The sequence below is a fragment of the Gadus chalcogrammus genome, chromosome 9 (assembly GCF_026213295.1).
Source record: "Gadus chalcogrammus isolate NIFS_2021 chromosome 9, NIFS_Gcha_1.0, whole genome shotgun sequence".
NCBI classification, from domain to species: Eukaryota; Metazoa; Chordata; class Actinopteri; order Gadiformes; family Gadidae; genus Gadus; species Gadus chalcogrammus.
Genome location: NC_079420.1, coordinates 10,766,828 through 10,786,856, shown reverse-complemented (window position 1 = coordinate 10,786,856; position 20,029 = coordinate 10,766,828). Strand labels below are relative to the sequence as shown.

The window sequence follows — 20,029 nt, the reverse complement described above, 5'->3', positions numbered from 1 at the left end:
TGAGGACGATGGAGGTGGGTCGGGGTTCTGCCCGCCCGACACAGTATGGGTCTCCCTCTCCGCTCTGCATGTCTCTGTGTGGCCCTGTGGGTGGTGCTTCACCTTGGTTTCTCCTGCTTCTCGCACGCCTTCGCTTCCATCCACTTCCTTTTCAGCCTCCTCCTCCCTCCCTCTGGCCGTGTGGTGCTGTGGTGTGCTGTGTGTTGAGTACTGACATTTGTAGATCCGCTCATCGATTAGCTTGTGACGCTCTTAAGTTGTGAAGTGTGTATATTCACTGGTGTGTCTTTCTGCCTGTGTGTCTGTCTCTCTGCCTTTCTGTCTCCCTCCTCGTCTGACTGTCTATCCCTCTGTCTGTGTATCTGCCTGTGTGTCTGTCTCTCTACATGTCTGTCTGACTGTCTATCCCTCTGTCTGTGTCTTTATCTGCCTCTGTGTCTCTCTTTACCTGTCTCTCTACCTTTCTTTCTGTCTATCCCTCTATCTACCTGTCTGTCTGTCTCCCTGTCGCTCTGTCTCTGTCTCTCTGTCTCCCTGTCTCTCTATCTCCCTCTCTCTGTTTCCCTGTCTCTCTTTCTCCCTACATCTGTCTCCCTCTCTCTGTCTCCCCTCTTTCTCCCTGTCTCTCTGTCTCCCTCTGTCTGTCTCCCTTTCTCTCTGTCTCCCTCTCTCTGTCTCCCTGTCTGTGTGCCTTTCTGTCCTCCGTAGGGGTATCATCAGCCCTGTGCAGGGCTCTAAGAGCAGCCGTCTGGCGGCTCTGCAGTGCGTCCACGTGGCTGAGGGCCACAGCAAGGCGGTGCTCTGTGTGGACAGCACCGACGACCTGCTGTTCACCGGCTCCAAGGGTAGGGGGCGCCACATCCACTCAGGACGTTCAGGCCAATCCTAAGGACCTTTCCCCTTCAGCCTTTCTTTGTTTCTTTGTTTCTTTGTATCCTTTATTCTTTCCCTATTTCTTTGTATCCTTTATTCTTTCTTACTTTCTTTATATCCTTCATTCTTTCTTTCTTCCTTTGTATCCTTTATTCTTTCTTTCATTCTATCCTTTATTCTTTCTTTTTTTCTGCGTGTCCTTCATTCTTATTTCTATCATTTTTTCTTTCTTTCTCTTTCTTTCTATCCTTTCTCGCTCCTTCTCTCTTTCTATCCTTTATACTTTCTTTCCTCTTTCCTGTCTTCTTTCTCTTCCTCCCTCCCTCCCTCTTGACCATGTACAGTAGCTCCATCCTGTTAGCTCCAGTCTCGCCCCTACATTCCCCCCACACCTCCATGACCCCCCTCTCTCCTCTCTCCTCTCCCCCCTCCCCAGACCGGACCTGCAAGGTGTGGAACCTGGTGACGGGCCAGGAGATCATGGCCCTGGGGGGCCACCCCAACAACGTGGTGTCGGTGCGCTACAGCTCCAGCCTGGTGTTCACCGTCTCCACCTCCTACATCAAGGTGTGGGACATCCGCGACTCGGCCAAGTGCATCCGCACGCTCACGTGAGTCCCGCCGCCGCCGCTAACCCATCAAAGGCATCAAAGCGGACGTGGGATTAGAGTGTTTTGTTTGTGTGTGTGTATGTGTGTAGGGGGTGGGAGGGGGTAGTCTCCATGGCGACAGCGAGACGGCGTTCTACTCTGTGATCATGGAGTTGTTAAAGCTGTGTCAGATGTTGACACGGCAACACAACAAAGGAATCTTCTGAGTCCATTAAGGATAAATTGAGCGCTCTTGGAGAGTGGTTTTGTTAAAACGTGATGGCAACAGTTTTTAGTTAGAGCTAGTGGTAGCCGTTGGAGCTAGTAGTAGAGCTTAGAGCTAGTGGTAGAGGTTATAGCTAATGTTAGCGGTTAGAGCTTGTGGTAGCAGTTAGAGCTAGTGGTAGAGGTTAGTGCTAGTTGTAGCGGTTAGAGCAAGTGGTAGCGGTTAGAGCTAGTAGTAGAGGTTGGAGCTAGTGCTAGGGTTTGGAGCTAGTGGTAGACGTTAGAGCTACTGGGAGCATTCAGAGTGATTAATAGCAGTTAGACTCATCAAATATTGAACAAATTCACCAGATATTAATATAAGATTAAGGTCAGTGTTTAAAGCCCTCTCCATGCTCCTCCCCGTGTCCCCGTCCCCCCTGTCCCCCCAGGTCCTCGGGGCTGGTGAACGTGGGTGAGGTCTGCTCGGCCAACACCAGCCGCACCGTCACCATCCCGGCCGGTGAGAACCAGATCAACCAGATGGCGCTGAACGCCAGCGGCACCGTGCTCTACGCCGCCGCCGGCAACAGCGTCCGCGCCTGGGACCTCCGCAGGTGACCGGGGGGGGGGGGAATAAAGGATAGAAAGAAAGAGAGAAAGTATAAAGGATAGAAAGGATAAAGGATAGAAAGAAAGAGAGAAAGTATAAAGGATAGAAAGAATAAAGGATAGAAAGAAAGAAAGAGAGAAGGTATAAAGGATAGAAAGAATAAAGGATAGAAAGAAAGAGAAAGTATAAAGGATAGAAAGAAAGAGAGAATAAAGGATAGAAAGAAAGAGAGAAAGTATAAAGGATAGAAAGAATAAAGGATAGAAAGAAAGAGAGAAAGTATAAACGATAGAAAGAATAAAGGATAGAAAGAAAGAGAGAAAGTATAAAGGAAAGAAAGGATAAAGGATAGAAAGAAAGAGGGTGCTGGAACTGACTGGTTCCTGTACTGACTGGTTGTTGTACTGACGGTGTTACTGACTGGTTCTGTTAGTGAGTGGTTCTAGTTCTGACTGGTTCTGGTCCTGACTGGTACTGGTCCTGACTGGTTGTGGTGCTGCAGGGCTCAACGCTAAGGTTCTTTTCCTCTTGCCCGGTCGGGCCTGTGGGTCTGAATTCTACTTGCTCAAAGTACATTTTTACTGGCCCCAAATATATATTTTTTATTAGTGGTTATCAAATAACGACAAAGATTCAGGTAAATTGTTATATTTTGTCTTTATATTATCAGCTTTGTGATAACCTCATTTGCCTCCGCGTTCTGTTTAGTAAAAAGAACCGGCAAGGCACCGGAGGACGGGTTATCAGCAGCCCGCTTAGATGCTGCTTGCTCTTATCGTGACACTCGAGCATCTGCTTTTTTGAAAGATGGTTTTTTAACGTTCCTTTAAAAAACCAACCGCTTTTATCCGCCGTTGACGGGAACTTAAAGGGACACAAAACTAAGCGTTATTATTAGAGTACAAAAGTTCTAGACTCCCATGGGTTGTGTTTAGACTCCCATCGGTTGTGTTTAGACTCCCAGGGGTCATAATATCTACCAGGGGTCTAGTCAACAAGAAATTTAGCAGGTGGCTCACTGTAATTTTATGGGCTTCGTGTGATACCGTTTTGAGGCCCCATGTTGAAGGACAGTGGTCCCACTGAGTATAAGAAAGGTGTATGAGCATTACAAACAGAGTAGCGGGACAACGTCGCGTCTGAGTCTGAAATGGGTCCCGTAATCGGACTGAGTGTGACGGTTGGTTGCCAACGGTCTGGAGGTCTTCCTGGAGCTCCAGAGTACCGGGACAACGTCGCATCTGAGTCCGAAATGGGTCCCGTAATCGGACTGAGTGTGGCGGTTGGTTGCCAACGGTCTGGAGGTCTTCCTGGAGCTCCAGAGTACCGGGACAACGTCGCGTCTGAGTCCGAAATGGGTCCCGTAATCGGACTGAGTGGTGCGGTTGGGTGCCAACGGTCTGGAGGTCTTCCTGGAGCTCCAGAGTAGCGGGACAACGTCGCGTCTGAGTCCGAAATGGGTCCCGTAATCGGACTGAGTGTGGCGGTTGGTTGCCAACGGTCTGGAGGTCTTCCTGAGCTCCAGAGTACCGGGACAACGTCGCGTCTGAGTCCGAAATGGGTCCCGTAATCGGACTGAGTGGTTGCGGTTGGGTGCCAACGGTCTGGAGGTCTTCCTGGAGCTCCAGAGTAGCGGGACAACGTCGCGTCTGAGTCCGAAACGGGTCCCCCAATCGGACTGAGTGGTGCGGTTGGTTGCCAACGGTCTGGAGGTCCTGAGAATCATCCAGGGGAGCGGGCCCACTTGGCTTCTGAGGCCGAATCGGGTCCCCTTGTCGGACTGAATGGTGCAGTTGGTGGCCAACAGTCTGGAGGTCTTCCTGAGGCTCCAGAGGAGGGTAACTCTGTGAGTCCGAGTCCGAGATGAGTCCCCTAATCGGACTGAATGGTGCAGTTGGTGGCCAACAGTCTGGAGGTCTTCCTGAGGCTCCAGAGGAGGGTAACTCTGTGAGTCTGAGTCCGAGATGAGTCCCCTAATCGGACTGAATGGTGCAGTTTCAGTACGCCGTGGACCACTTTGGTCTGCCATCGTCAGTCGCTACGGTCGCTACAGTCGCTACTCGCTACTGTCTGTCGTGGAATCAAAACAAACCCTCTAGTTGAGGACGCGCCTTGATGACGCGGGCCCGAATGCGCCACAAGAAGCAGACGGAAAACCTTATATATCCATGCAGCAAACAGACAGGTCTGTCGGCCAATAAGGTCCTTCGGTCCGAAGAATTTTATTGGTTGAAGTTTTCACTAAATATTTTGAGTGAAATAATTGTTTGTTTTTACTCCTGGTGGGTCTGTCTTGCATATTAGAGTGTTATTACCTTATTAATACCAATTTAACCTTATCCAAAAAAAGTGTAAAAATGCAACAAAGGTGAGAGTCCCTTTAAGGCAAACCTCGCAGAACATAGTTGGTGATTCCTCCACATCCTTGAGTATAACCCAGGGGAACTCCTTCTTCCAGGATGCTTGAAACGTTCGCTTACGCTTGAGCTCGTACGCAGCCATCTCCTAGTTCTTCATCAGCTGACTGCGGCGTGCCCGCTACCTGCCAGGAGTCTCGCGATCTTGATTTTGATTGGCCGAAGCCACATTCAAATCAAATCAAATAGTACACCAAGCATTACAAGCATTATCCGACGAGGGCAAGGAGAGGGGGCAACATAATAACTTCATAGATGATCGTAAAAAAATAATGTTCCAATTATTATTATTTTTTGCTTCGGGTCCTCCACTTGCCCGAACAGGCAAGCGGGTTGTCATAGTTACTTGCCCGACGTGGCGTTTTATTTGCCCTGGGACGTCGGGCAATCCTTATTGTTGAGCCCTGGGTACTGACTGGATGTGGTACTGGCTGGTTGTGGTACTGACTGGTTGTGTTACTGACTGGTTGTTGGGGTCCCGCCTGGTTCAGGTTTGCGTCGACGGGGAAGCTGACAGGCCACCTGGGTCCGGTGATGTGTCTGACGGTGGACCAGACGGTGAACCACCAGGACCTGGTCATCACAGGGCTCCAAGGACCACTACATCAGGGTACGGCCTCCTTCAGGGGTCACGGGGTCAGGGTGGGGTCTGAAACGCACCGCCACCTGCTGGCTGAGGGACTAACCTTCACCCTGGAAATCGAATTTATTTCTGATTATTGTGTTTGTGGCTTTCTTTTGCTGCCAAATAACTGTGTGTGTGTCTCGATCTGTGTGTGTCTCTGTGTCTCGATCTGTGTCTATCTGTGTGTGTGTGTGTCTCTATCTGTGTGTGTTTGTGTCTCTCTCTGTGTGTGTAGCTGTTTGATGTGACAGAGGGGTCTCTGGGCAGCATCGCCCCCACCCACAACTTCGAGCCCCCCCACTACGACGGCATAGAGTCCCTGGTGGTCCAGGGAGATCTGCTGTTCAGCGGCTCCCGGGACAACGGCATCAAGAAGTGGGACCTGGACCGCAAAGACCTGCTGCAGGTACTGGGGGGGGGGGGTAGTACGTGGTCTCCCTCTGAGGGGAGGGGGGGTAGTACGGGGTCTCCCTCTGAGGGGGGGGGGGGGGTAGTAAGGGTCTCCCTCTGAGAGGGGGGGGGGGTAGTACGGGGTCTCCCCCTCAGAGGGGGGGGGGGGGTAGTATGAGTCTCCCTCTGGGGGGGGGGGGGGGTAGTATGGGTCTCCCTCTGAGGGGGGGGGGGGGGTAGTTGGGTCTCCCTCTGAGGGGGGGGGGGGTAGTATGAGTCTCCCTCTGAGGGGGGGGGGGGGTAGTATGAGTCCCCCTCTTGGGGGGGGGGGGGGGGGGGGGTAGTATGGGTCTCCCTCTGAGGGGGGGGGGGGGGGTAGTGTTCTCCTGTACCATGTGACCTGCCCTCACTCTGTACCCTGTGACCCTCACAGCAGGTGCCCAACGCCCACCGGGACTGGGTGTGCGCCCTGGGCCTGGTGCCAGGCACGGCCGCCCTGCTGAGCGGCTGCAGGGGAGGGGTGCTGAAGCTGTGGCACACGGACACACTCGGGCCCCTGGGGGAGCTGAGGGGCCACGAGAGCCCCATCAACGGCATCTCCACCAACAGCAGCCACCTGTTCACCGCCTCCGAGTGAGACACACACACACACACACACACACACACACACACACACACACACACACACACACACACACACACACACACACACACACACACACACACACACACACACACACACACACACACACACACACACACGCAGAGTCCCCCTCCAGCTGATGTGTTTTCTAACTCGTGTTGTGTGTGTTTTCCAGCGACCGCACGGTGAAGATCTGGCGAGCCAGGGGTGGTCTGGACAGCACCGCGGACGCGGCCGACACGGCCGAGGAAGTGGCCAGCAACTGACCCCCCCCTCCCCACCCCCCCCTCCCCCTGCACCCTGTTGACCCCTCCCCCCTGCCGAGGGGAACCCCTGAACAGTGGCCTGGGATGCCAGCGCTCTGCACTTTGAATCACCCCCCCCCCACACCCCCACACCCCTAACCTGTAGCCATGGTAACCAAGCCCACAGGAAATGTGAAAAATAAAGGACGTTGGCGACTCGCGACTCGTCTCAGCGTGACCTTGACCACGCCCCCTTAGTCTTAACGCAGATGGCTCCGCCCTGCTCTGCTCTGATAGGTTACGCCGCGAATGAAACGGCCCCCGTGTGTTCTCCCACCCCCCCCCCTCCCACGTAGACACCACTCGATACCACGAATGTCTGACACCCGAACACATTGACCCCCCTCTGACTGACCGTCGTGCGTCTCGCTGACCGCGCCTGCGGGCCACACCCACTGATTGTGAAACACGTATTAGCATGTAGAGAAGAGCCGGCCAATGAGAGGGCGCCGCGCAGGGCTGGGAGCTGGCTTTCAGCCTCACACCCCCCCCCCCCCCTCACCCCTCCTCCCTCCTCCCCATCACTAATCAAGTAGCTTTACGAGAGAAGGAGACGGATCATCAACCCCCCTTAGAATGACCACCTCCTCCTCCTTTCCTGCTCCTCCTCCTCCTCTTCGCCTCGCCGTCCACCATGCTGCAGCCCCGCCCACAAAGCTCGTCTTAACCGCGGTCCTATACACTGTACACCTGACCCATCAACGCTGTGTGTGTGTGTGTGTGTGTGTGTGTGTGTGTGTGTGTGTGTGTGTGTGGTGTGTGTGTGTGTGTGTGTGTGTGTGTGTGTGTGTGTGTGTGTGTGTGTGTGTGTGTGTGTGTGTGTGTGTGTGTGCGTGTGTGTCCTCCGCTCCTCATCACGGGGTTCTGACTGTTGGGGTTCAGCAGGGGGGGGGGGGGGGGGGGGGCAGGGTCCGCTTATTGCCATAGCAACCCTACTTGATGTTCACAACAATTGTTTCCTCTTGGCAGAGGTCGCGGCCTTTGACCTGGCACTACAATGTAAACATAATGATGTCTCTCTCTCTCTCTCTCTCTCTCTCTCTCCTCTCTCTCTCTCCCATCTCTCTCTCATCCTCTCTCTCTCCTCTCATCTCCCTCTCTCTCGATCGTCTCTCATCTCTCTCTCTCGTCACTCTCTCTCCTCCTCTCTCTCTCTCCTCTCTCTCATCTCATACCGCTCTCTCCTCGTCTCTCTCTCTCTCTCTCTCTCTCTCTCTCTCTCAAAAAACAGTCTTTTCATTGAATGTTGTGGTCGTGCGACGGTACATATCTACTGTTATCTGTAACCAATGTATTCAAACAGCCTGATTGTGTGGTAACGTACCCCCCCCCCCCACACCCAAAGAGGACCCGAAGGAAGACTTCAGCCTTACTTCAACAGTCTTACAGACGGATTCGCCGGTTGGGCGGCCATCTTGAGTGTGTTTCCGTTCAGCCGCTGTATTCTCTCACACTGGACGTTTCTCCCCCTCCCACTTTCTCCAGTTTTAGTAGTTGTTTGAAGATGGCGGACTCGTAGTGATTCTAATGTCAGATGCAAGGTTAATAAAATGTCATCTGTCAAAAACTGTTGCGTTGGTCTTTGAGTCCGACTCCTCGACTCCTTAATCGGGACGGATCTGTGATTATCGGACTCCAATCACGGTCATATCTTGTCCTCATTACAATACTGTCAATAACAACGCTAAAATGTTATTTTGGAGTGACTTATCAGTTTTGCTATAAATTATGATATTTATGTATTGTGTATATGGCTGGCCACATTGTCGGTCTCGAAATCGCTCAAATTCTACACAATAATACGAAAAACCTTTTTATTTTTTTTTTTTTTTTATTGACGTGTGGCAGAATGGCCACATGGGGGCAGTGGTGGGCAGTGTTAGGCCGTCGGGAACACAGCTTTAACGGGCTCAGGCGGAGAAAATGACAGGTCAGGTCGACGACCTCTCATTTTTTGAAGCTTGAAAATAAACAGTAATAGGTGACCACATGAGGTGGTGGGATAAGGAATAGGTGAAAAAGCAGATCAATAATAATAACCTACATCCAAGGTGATTATTATTATTATTGGCGGTGACGGTGAATTCGGACTGAATGAATGTTCCTGAATGTGGTAGGGCACCATGTTTCCTCCAAACGCAAGATGCACTTCTGCCTCCGAATGATCCATGTTGACGTCGGGGTTTGTAATCATAGCCTCCCGGAGAAGGACCCCAGGTGTGCCGGCCAGGTGGTCCGTCACCGTCCGTCCCCGGTCAGGTGCTGCACCAGAGCCGGCGTGAAATCACCTGTCACTGTCAGTGATTAATGTATTATAGTTCACAAGCACGCACGCGCACACGCAACCACACCAGCACAATACAGATACATACATGCATACTTACAAACACACACACATACATACATAGTAAATACATATATTCACCCATACATACATACACACGACATACACATACACCCCCCCCCCCCCCGCCACGAACCACGTGTCTTTTCCCGCCCTCTACTCGCGCTACCAGGCAGCCAATCCACGACACGCGCGGAGCGGCATCTTGAAAGCGCGAGGCTGACCGCGCGCAGATGCGACGTCGTCTTGCCGTTCGTGTCCCCTCGCGCAGTCACGGCTCGCGCCTCCTCTCGAAGCGTTCCATTGCATCGTTTACGTTCCGCTCGTGTCCCCGGGAAGCGGGAAGGGCGTGCGCAGGGATTCGTTTCCAGGACGAGGAGCTGCGTGAACATGGCGTGCATCGGGGACTTCGACCCCTTCACCGCCGCCATCCCGGCCACCAAAGTGGAGCTGACCGTGTCGTGCAGGTGGGTGACCTCTTGTGTGTGTGTGTGTGTGTGTGTGTGTGTGTGTGTGTGTGTGTGTGTGTGTGTGTGTGGGTGTGTGTGTGTGTGTGTGTGTGTGTGTGTGTGTGTGTTCCGGTGATGGACTGCTCGGTGGAGGAACGGGATAATCCAAAGTTCGCTCCGTATAGCCTGAGCTGTCCAGAGTGGTTGATGGACCCCCGTAGGACAGCTCCGGTAGAGGAACCGACCCGACGGGGGGCCAGGGGTCTATGGAACCCCGGCCGTAGCAGAGTTGCTCCGATAAGGGGTCCAGACCCGACGGCGGTCCACCTCATGTCTCTAACTGACGGTTGTTTTGAGACGGTTCCTCTGTGTTGTGTTTGTAAACCTATCGGGATTCTGTCCAACCGTTGCCTGCCTTGATTACCGTTTTTTTTTCTCAATTGATCCGTCGTGTGTATATTTTATGAACCCGTGACCTGGCCTCTGGGGAGAGAGTCCCCTGTTACGTCCTCAGTCCTTTCAAAGCCACATTCCTAAAGATGCTGGCCATAATTTTCCCTGTGTTAGATGAGCTGTTCCCTGTTAGATGAGCCGTTCCCTGTGTGGGATGAGCTGTTCCCTTCGTCAGGATGATCCGTTCCCTCTGTTAGATGAGCTGTTCCCTGTGATGAGCTGTTCCCTGTGATGAGCTGTTCCCTGTGTTGAGCTGTTTTCTGTGATAGATGAGCTGTTCCCTGTGATAGATGAGCTGTTCCTTGTGATAGATGAGCTGTTCCCTGTGATGAGCTGTTCCCTGTGATGAGCTGTTCCCTGTCTTAGATGAGCTGTTCCCTGTCTTAGATGAGCTGTTCCCTGTGTTAGATGAGCTGTTCCCTGTGATGAGCTGTTCCCTGTGATGAGCTGTTCCCTGTGTTAGATGAGCTGTTCCCTGTATTAGATGAGCTGTTCCCTGTGATGAGCTGTTCCCTGTGATGAGCTGTTCCCTCTGTTAGATGAGCTGTTCCCTGTGATGAGCTGTTCCCTGTGATGAGCTGTTCCCTGTGATAGATGAGCTGTTCCCTGTGATGAGCTGTTCCCTGTGATGAGCTGTTCCCTGTGATGAGCTGTTCCCTGTGTTAGATGAGCTGTTCCCTGTGATGAGCTGTTCCCTGTGATGAGCTGTTCCCTGTGTTAGATGTGTACCCTGTGCATCTGAACAGCCTCCAGGAGCAGCCTCTATTAATAGCGCCTCCTTTTGAAGCAACCACTGATTGGTCCTTTATGAAGCCAGGGATTGATCCCCTCCTCCCCGGGCAGCGACCCACCGACCCGCCGCTCCGCCGCTCTTAGTGTCTGCTGCTTAAGAAGATTGAACACAAAGGATAATCGAACCGGGACCGGTGCTATAATCAGCCTCATAATGGAACCCAGTAGCACTCAGCCCCCCCCCCCCCTCCATTGGCCCCATCTCAGCGACTCTCTGAAGCGGTCGTGGGTTCCAGTCCCCCACTACGGCCCCACTGTGTCCAGTCACCAGCAGGGTAGATATCGGAGAACTCCATCGATTATCTTTACACTTTACAGTAATTCTTCTTTTGTGGCTCAAAGTCTGTTTCCAGTGTGTGAAGACACGGTGATATGGTGTGTGGTGTATAAGTGTGCGTGTGTGTGTGTGTGTGTGTGTGTGTGTGTGTGTGTGTGTGTGTGTTTGCGTGTGTGTATATGTGTGTGGCGGCAGTCCTTGTCTCTGAGTGGTCGCGGCAGATCAGCACCAGTAATTCTAATTATAGATATCTAAAAATATAATTCTTACAGTAGTTCTTTAAGAATCAAATCTGATGAGGAAGCTTGGACCGTTAGAAGCTAAAATAGGCATGTGTGTGCTTGTGGTTCCTGCGTGTGTGTGTGTGTGTGTGTGTAGGCAGACAGGGAAGGCTGGGATTCCCTTTCCTAAATATACACCCAGTGACTTGATGATGACCACACTGTGGACGTCTGAGCTGCTCCACAGCCCTGCTCTCTCTTGCTCTCTCGCTCTCTCTCTCTTTCGTTCTCACTCTCGCTCTCGCTCTCTCTCCTTCTCACTGTTACTCTCTCTCCTTCTCGCTCTCTTTCTCTCGCGCTCTCGATAGCACACGCACGGACACACACACACACACACACATACACTCTTCCGTTTCACTGGGGTTCGACACGCACCATGTGTATTAGGGCTGGGTAAAAAGATTGATTCATCAATGAATGCACTGCAATTAATTTGTTCTCGATTCAATTTCGATTCAGAATTTTCGATTCAGAGTATGCCTAAATGTACATGCCATACATTTGTGTACATTTGTCCATGTTATGATTATTACTTTTATGCTGCAAGTTTAGCTCAGGAACAATACTATACAATGGGGTATTCCCTTTTTGCTAGTTAAAGCATGGTTAATTCATTATAAAATGGTTAATTCTAAATAATATTTAGTAGGGCTGGGCGATTAATCGAATTTTGATCGCGATTACGATTTTAGCGTCAAACGATCAGAAAATTAACATAATCGAGTTATCCGATTTTTTGTTAATTATTATTTTTATATTTTTTTATTATTTTTTTATGATTTATAGAAAGGTCAGAACAGCTGGACACATATCTGTATATCATTTTAGATTGGAACATTTTCTTTTTGACCATTTTGTGTATTTTCTTAAGGCGTAATTTCAAAGTTCTCAGTTACAACGTTTTTTTTGGAAGAGACATGGTGAATAAATACAACACGTTTTCAGACTCAAAGATAATCGTTTGAATAATCGTGATTTCAATATTGACCTAAATAATCGTGATTATGATTTTTCCCATAATCGAGCAGCCCTAATATTTAGGTATTTTTGTCATCTGCACGTATTATGGAATCGATATCGAAGCAATTGGATCAATATCGAATCGATTCGATATTGAATCGAATGAAAACCTAAAGAATCGAATTGAATTAAATTATGAGGTACCTGGCAATACCCAGCCCTAATGTGTATATAAACACACACACACAACATGTACTATGTATACACACAAACAAGCACACACAGTTTGAGCTTGACACTTTGAGAGAGAGAGAGAGAGAGAGAGGGAGAGGGAGTGGGAGAGGGAGAGAGAGAGAGAGAGGTGTAACCTTTAAGCTTGAAAGCAGACAGGAAGGGTTTCCTTGTGGGGCCGGGCAATGTCCTGTGTGGGTATTGAACACAGACCTGCTGGTCGATGTGTGAGGGGTGAGACACCCCTCTCCTGGAGGGGGGTGGGATCTGTCCGTTGACATGGTGCTGAGGAGGGCGGTGGTGCACTTGTGGATGGAGCACATCGCCGTGTCAACCCCTGCTATTCGTGGCGTTCACTGAGGCCAGGTCTGGCCGGGGCTTTTATTGTGGAGGATTTGTCTGGCAGAACTTCCTATTGTAAAAGCTTTGGTTTGAGTGTGAGAAGGACCTTGATCAAGTCTGTTTCTACACAGGTTCGGTTATCGTTGCTGATTATTACGCATATTTTGACTAATTCACGTTAGTTCTGATGTTATTATTTTGTCCCTGACGAGACGGATAAATCGCACTACAGTAGTTATGTCTCATCACCTTTATTTCACCGCTTACAATGAACCCGCTGCAGCAAGGAGATCCTACTTAGGCAAAGCTAAAGACACTAAAATCAAGTAAGGTGTAATGTTTACCTGTACCTCGTAGTATGTTTAAAAAAGGATTCAAATAGCAGTTAATAGCAGTTAATTCAAACGAGAAGGATCCTTCCAGAATCAGTCTGCAGGTACCCACAGGTCGCCTCTCTTGAGTGTTACCACGGCAACAGCCTGGGGGGGGGGGGGGGGGGGGGGGCGCCGGCCTGTTGAGGGGGGCCCGGTGGGGGTCACGGAGAGCGGTTCTGTTAATGAGTTTGTGGAGCACTGGTCGGGCCTAATTAAAGGTGTGGTATTCCCGCTGCGGCGTGGAGACGCTAGGCTAGCGTTGGGCGGTCGCTCGCGGGGGCGGCCATTTAAAACTGTATTTACGTTCTCGCACACACACAATACGGGGACAAAAAGTGACACTTAGAGAGATTTTCACGCCTTGACACAAATGTCAGTTTTTCCTTCTAATGTTTTTGACGCTAAGCAACGCAGGGCTGATCTGCATCTCGGAGAATTCGGGAAAAAGCTGTAAAAGAAAAAAAGTACCCAGAAAAAGCGTCACTGAATAATGGATGAACAACACTGGCAGCTGAATAATGCAGAAAACAGCTAACACTTAGCAGCTCTCACTTCTAAATAAAACCCTTTTCGTGCCCTCTGCCTTGTGGCCACAAGCATCACACTCTGAGAGGTTCTGGCTTTTGTCTGCGTCTAATCGATTGCCGGAGAACTTGCCAATCACAGCGATGCCTCTTCAATAAACGGCCGTTGTAGAGGTCAGAGGTCCATTGTGCTACAGGGTCCCCTTCTGACTCGGAAGGATTTGCAGTTGCGGGAGATGAATGGTCTTTTATCCATTCCAACATAAAAGAAACTCTCATTTCAGAAGTTCTAGCTAAGCCTAATGCCATATGTTAAAATACCTAAGCCTCTTGTGTGTGTGCACGTGTGTGTGCATGCGTGTGTGTGAGTGTGTTGTATGTGTGAGTGCGTGTGTGTCTTGGTGGCTGTGATGTAACGTGAAGGATTTCAAATGTGATTCCGGTGTTGAAGTGGAGCCGTTGTCCTGAATGTTTGATGAACAACTCTGGAGGAAAACCACCCAGAGCGCACTGGGTCTGCCCATACAGGGGGAGGGCGGGGGAGGGATGGGGGAGGGGGAGGTGAGGGAGGGAGAGAGAAAGGAGAGAGAAGAGAGGGGATTGAAGCGAGAAGGGGGGAGGAGAGGGGAGGAGGGGGGAAGGGGAGATGGGCGGGGGAGAGAAGGGAGGAGAGCGGGGACGGAGAGAGAGGGGAGGAGGGGGAGGAGAGGGGAGGGGGGAAGGAGAGACAGGGGAGAGGGAGAGAGAGAAGGGATGGGATGGGAGAGAAAGGGGGAGAGAGGGGAGGGGAGAGGAGGAAGGAGAGGTAAGATGGAGAAGAGGAGAGTGGAGGCGGGAGAGGTAGGATGGAGGAGAGGGGAGAGGAGGGAGGCTTCTTAAAGAGTTGAGCTGTCTTGAACGACCATGCGGGGGCAGCTGGATGCCCTCAGGTAAACATGAATCAGAGAGACACACACACACACACACACACACACACACATACACTCAGAGCAGGGATGCTGCTTGTCGTTGACTGTTCTCCCTCTCCCGGTTCTCTCTCCCCTCTTCTCACGAATCAATCGGGCTTCCATCATTTGGTCTCCCCCTTCTCCTTCCTCTCCCTCTCTCTCCTCCCCGGTTCTCAGCTAGTATAGGAAATACCCCAGCCTGTTTACTGCTAGTATAGGGTAAAACAAGTTTACAACTAGTAAAGCATTCGCATGAACACACACACATGCACACGCACAGACACATCCATTTCCACCCAAGCATGCATGCACACGCACGCACACACATGCATAAACAAATACATTTGCACACAAGCAGTCATTCACTCGCTCTCTTTCTAAGGACGTATTCCACATCTAGCGATGCTTTGATGTGTTTTGGTATTTAGGGGGATTTTGTCCTGAGTTGATGTTTGATGTAATACTGTGTTTGATGTCCCACTCGTGTCATTTGTAAATCTTTGATCTTAAAAATTACAAACCTGTTTTGTCTGCATTTGAAAGACAACTCGTCTGCATCTCTATCCAGAGATTCTGAGCGAGTAGTCCAGAGTTACGACACCGCAGACCGATGTCGTGTTGAAGCTCGGAATATTCCATCTTATTTTTCCGTCTCATGTTCAACGTTTGTCTTCAGAGAGCACATAGGAGAAGGTGTGGATGATGTAGTCTGAGGCTCTGGGGTCCGACGAGGTGGAGGTCCTAGGATCTCCTAGGAGAAGGTGTGGATGATGTAGTCTGAGGCTCTGGGGTCCGACGAGGTGGTGGTCCTAGGATCTCCTAGTAGTAGGTGTGGATGATGTAGTCTGAGGCTCTGGGGTCTGACGAGGTGGTGGTCCTAGGATCTCCTAGTAGTAGGTGTGGATGATGTAGTCTGAGGCTCTGGGGTCCGACGAGGTGGTAGTCCTAGCATGCAGCTGGAGTCCTGTTGGTGTGTTCCTCGTGTCGTTCCCGTAACAGACGTACCTCCTCCCGATGAGGAGGAGAACGGGGGAGTCCTCTCCTCTCAGAAAGGTTCCGGGTTCAAACCCCAATGTCCGCAGTCAGTCTACCTTCAAGCCCCCTTAAGCAAGAAGCCCTACACCTGGTCCTTAATGTACCTCAAGAAGCCCTACACCTGGTCCTTAATGTACCTCAAGAAGCCCTACACCTGGTCCTTAATGTACCTCAAGAAGCCCTACACCTGGTCCTTAATGTACCTCAAGAAGCCCTACACCTGGTCCTTATTGTACCTCAAGAAGCCCTACACCTGGTCCTTAATGTACCTCAAGAAGCCCTACACCTGGTCCTTATTGTACCTCAAGAAGCCCTACACCTGCAGTCGGTTGCACCAGCAGAACGTAAAGCCGATCGTAAGTTCGGGTGTAAAGTCCGCCGTAACCCTACGCTCGACGTAGCTAGTGTCAAACTAAAGGTGTTCTAAATTTTGGTTGCACCACCATAACTTAAGTTGTAACGTTACTGGTAGTGCGTAAACGGTACTAGTGTCGCTTTTAATGACGTTTAGATAATTTCAAGCCAATCATTGACAGATAACAATGTAAACAGGAAATACCGGCAAGTGTCCACCTTACCCGAGTGAAGACGCGTTAACACCCAAATGAGAGGGCAAACAAAACAGTTTCAGTCATTTATTCTCTAAAATTTGCTTGGACGGTATAGGCGTGAGGTTAAGCTATTTGATGGCGGATTTTATAATAAATAAATAAATATAATATTCCGCCCGGCAAAACCGAAATCGTGCATATAATTCAACATCATCATAATAAAGAAATGGATCGATACGGTCACGGACAATCCGTTCCCGGCGCAAATCGCATTGAAACTCCTCTTCCCATTGCTCAAAACGAATAGCCATCTTTACCCTGCGTTAGTGTTGAAATCTTTTTACCTTTTTTTCTTTTAACGGTTCTTTATCGTTAGTATGGAACTTACACCAGCTAGAGGGGAGGTGTAAAAGATAAGTTATAACTTAGTGTTACGTTGAAACTATCTGCTTGGTGCAACTGCTATTTTTTTAGTAGAGTGTAAAGTCGAACGTTTGGGTGATTTACGTTCAACGTAGCCTAAGTTGGACCTTACGTTCTGCTGGTGCAACCAGCTGCTGGTCCTTAATGTACCTCAAGAAGCCCTACACCTGGTAAGGCTTGTAAAGGACCAAGCCCTACAGAAGAGGTGAGTAGGTAGAGGAGGAAGAGGAGGAGAGCAGAGCGTCTGAGAGGAGAGTAGGTAGAGGAGGAAGAGGAGGAGAGGAGTAGGTAAAGGAGGAGCAGGAGGAGAGGAGAGGAGTGGGTGGAGATATAAAATAAGATGGGAGCACTCAGCGGCGTTCTTCCGACGTGCTCCCGGTTCCCCGGGTTCCTGGCCTGACTCCTGGAGTCACGTGAGGGAGCGCCCCGGGTTGTGATGAGAAGTGGTAGCAGTGGAGCGGGGGGGCTGACGTCACCCCACACCGCCGGACTGCTGGGAGCGCGCGGCCAACCGAGCGTGCTCAGACTAGGGCGTGCTCCTCCGTGCACGCCACGGCCTACACCCGCTGACGTAAAGCTCTGGGTCTCCCTCCGACCGGAACATCCTGCTGGGTGCTTTGGCTGCGTGTGCGTGTGTCTCTCCGTCTGTCTTTTCATTGACTGTCTCTATTGCTGGCGCTCTAGCCCTCTCTCTTTTAGTTTTTGTCTCTCTCTCTCTTTTAGTTTCTGTCTCTTTCTCTTCCCGGTTTCTCTCTGTGTCCCTCTCTTTCCTGTCTCTCTCTGTCTCCCTGTCTCTGGGTCTCTCTCAGTCTGTATCCCTTTCCGGTCTCTCTCTTTCTCCCTCTCTCGGTCTCTAGCTCTGTCTCTCTCTTCACGGTCTCTCTCTGTCTCCCTTTCTCTTGGCCTCTATCTGTCTCCTTGTCTCTTTCTGGTCGCTCTCTGTGTCCCTCTCTCTGGTTCTCTCTCTGGTATTCCTGGTCTCTCTCTGGTATTCCTGGTCTCTCTCTGTCCTCATTCCCATTCCGTGTTGTTCTGATCGTGTGGCTGTAGCCCGCTCTGTGTATCCTGTATGTGGCTGTGCTGCCGTGGTAACAGCCAGGCACGGAGCATCTGCTCAGCCTCAGCACCACCGTCCGGCACGTGGAAGACCTCCCAACAGTGGAGGGGATGACCCAATGGGAACGGCATTTACATTTCATGGCGTCCTTCGCTGTTGCTGCTGCAACCTCCTCCTTTTTCTCCTCCTCCTCTTCTCTCTCCTCCTCCTCCTCCTCCTCCTAACCCCTACCTCCTGCTGATTCTTTCCCCAAGGTGCTTTAAATATGAATGAGCTCGACTAAAAGCTGAGCTTTGAAGTCGTCTTCGAGTTGCCCCATGAATGATGGGATGGAGTAGTAAGAAGATGGGAGGCAGAAGAGGAGATCGGCTGAATGCTCCTCAGGGGAAAGACAGATTGTTCAGCTTTAATAGTCTCTGTATTTGACAGCTGTTGTCAACGTCTTTCTGTTGTGTTGCAGAAACCTGCTGGACCGAGACACCTTCTCCAAGTCAGATCCAAGTAAGCAAGTCGCTCTCCAAGCATGAACACGCACGCATGCCCCCACAATACCCCCACAATACCCCCACATACATGCAATTACAAACACACACGCATTTAAACAGACACAATTACACACACGCACACACATGCATGTACACACACGTACGAGCGCGCTCACGAAGCGCGCAGACACACACACACACACACACCCTCGCATCACGCATGCACAGACACAAGCAAACGCACACTTACTCATTCGCATACACACACACACCTTCACACACACACCCACACGCCCCCCCACACACACACACCAATGTACGCACACATGCAAACATGAAAATGCTGCAGCCATCTTGGTTTATCTCTGTACTCCAGAGCTGTTTGTACTTGACTGCTATTGTGAGCGCATACAGCCTGTTTACAACAGCCAACAAACACAAACAATTACAGCTTTACAGTACAACCGCAATAGTGTTTGCGGTTGTACTGTGTGTGTGTGTGTGTGTGTGTGTGTGTGTGTGTGTGTGTGTGTGTGTGTGTGTGTGTGTGTGTGTGTGTGTGTGTGTGTGTGTGTGTGTGTGTGTGTGTGTGTGTGTGTGTGTGTGTAAGCCTTCGTGGCTGCACATATTATACAATATGCAACATAATTGCATGCACACAATGTACGCCGAAAGACACGCTGCTCTCTGTGGGTGAATCAGTAGAGGTCCACCAACGTCCAGGGTCCCTCTCTGGCTCCTGGAGAGAGGCAGCGTTAAAGGGGCTGTAGGTGAGATTCAGGAGCTCTTTTATTTCAGTGTAATTAGTTAGAAACACCCGAGCCATCTGCCGGCTGTTAGTGAGTGAAATGCTCTGTGAGGAGATCCGGTCTGGTCGACTGCGCCGGCCTCTGTATGAGAGTCCGAGACCTTCTCAACTGTAGACCGTTCCCGGCTCATCTTTCACCAATCGGGGCAACTCTTCCCTTATTGGTCAGGGGAATCCCTCCCTTTTGCCAATCAGTGGGGCGTGAAATGCAACGCTTCTCACTGGCGGGAAACAGAGGGAAGGAGCATGTTTATCCTGTCGTTTATGTTTATCCTGTCTTCCTTTTTACAACTTTCGAATACTACCTACTGCAGCTTTAATGTTAAGGAGCATCAATAGCAAAATAAAAAGAGCCGATCGTCTCCACGGTGACCCGGGGCGATCAATGGATCCCCTGGTCAGTGGAGCAGAACATACAAAGGACTTGAGGTAGAGGACGAGGAGTTAGAGGACGAGGAGCAGGAGAGGGGGAGTAGGTAGAGGACGAGGAGCAGGAGAGGGTGAGTAGGTAGAGGACGAGGAGCAGGAGAGGGGGAGTAGGTAGAGGACGAGGAGCAGGAGAGGGGGAGTAGGTAGAGGACGAGGAGCAGGAGAGGGGGAGTAGGTAGAGGACGAGGAGCAGGAGAGGGGGAGTAGGTAGAGGACGAGGAGCAGGAGAGGGGGAGTAGGTAGAGGACGAGGAGCAGGAGAGGGGGAGTAGGTAGAGGACGAGGAGCAGGAGAGGGGGAGTAGGTAGAGGACGAGGAGCAGGAGAGGGGGAGTAGGTAGAGGACGAGGAGCAGGAGAGGGGAGGAGGGGGTCTGAGGGGAGAGGAGCTAGAGGAGGAGGAGCAGGAGAAGGGGAGGTAGAGGAGGACCAGGAGAGGAGAGCGTCTGAGGGGAGAAGGTAGAGGAGGAGCAGGAGGAGAGGAGAGGGGGAGTAGGTAGAGGACGAGGAGTAGCAGAGGGGGAGTAGGTAGAGGACGAGGAACAGGAGGAGAGGGGAGGAGGGGGTCTGAGGGGAGAGGAGCTAGAGGAGGAGGAGGAGGAGCAGGAGA

At 51.0% G+C, this 20,029-nt stretch overlaps 2 protein-coding genes across 3 annotated transcripts in view; both read left to right on the top strand.

Moving 5' to 3' along the window:
- Positions 1-6,622, top strand: part of kif21a (kinesin family member 21A) — a 53,915-nt gene extending 47,293 nt beyond the window's left edge. Inside the window, 8 exon segments of the mRNA XM_056598469.1 lie at positions 709-845; positions 1,310-1,484; positions 2,120-2,284; positions 5,189-5,282; positions 5,284-5,307; positions 5,558-5,728; positions 6,146-6,345; positions 6,531-6,622. Of these exon segments, the coding sequence (XP_056454444.1) occupies positions 709-845; positions 1,310-1,484; positions 2,120-2,284; positions 5,189-5,282; positions 5,284-5,307; positions 5,558-5,728; positions 6,146-6,345; positions 6,531-6,621 (1,057 nt within the window). The 3' untranslated portion in view covers position 6,622.
- Positions 6,623-9,233: 2,611 nt separating this feature from the next.
- Positions 9,234-20,029, top strand: part of LOC130389483 (copine-8-like) — a 47,102-nt gene continuing 36,306 nt past the window's right edge. Inside the window, exons 1-2 of one of the 2 annotated variants that reach the window (XM_056599290.1) lie at positions 9,234-9,471; positions 18,161-18,201. In XM_056599290.1, coding sequence (XP_056455265.1) covers positions 9,395-9,471; positions 18,161-18,201 — 118 coding nt within the window. In that variant the 5' untranslated portion in view covers positions 9,234-9,394. Of the gene's footprint in view, positions 9,472-18,160; positions 18,202-20,029 lie in introns of those variants that run through there. The other variant, XM_056599287.1, reaches the window with a different exon arrangement.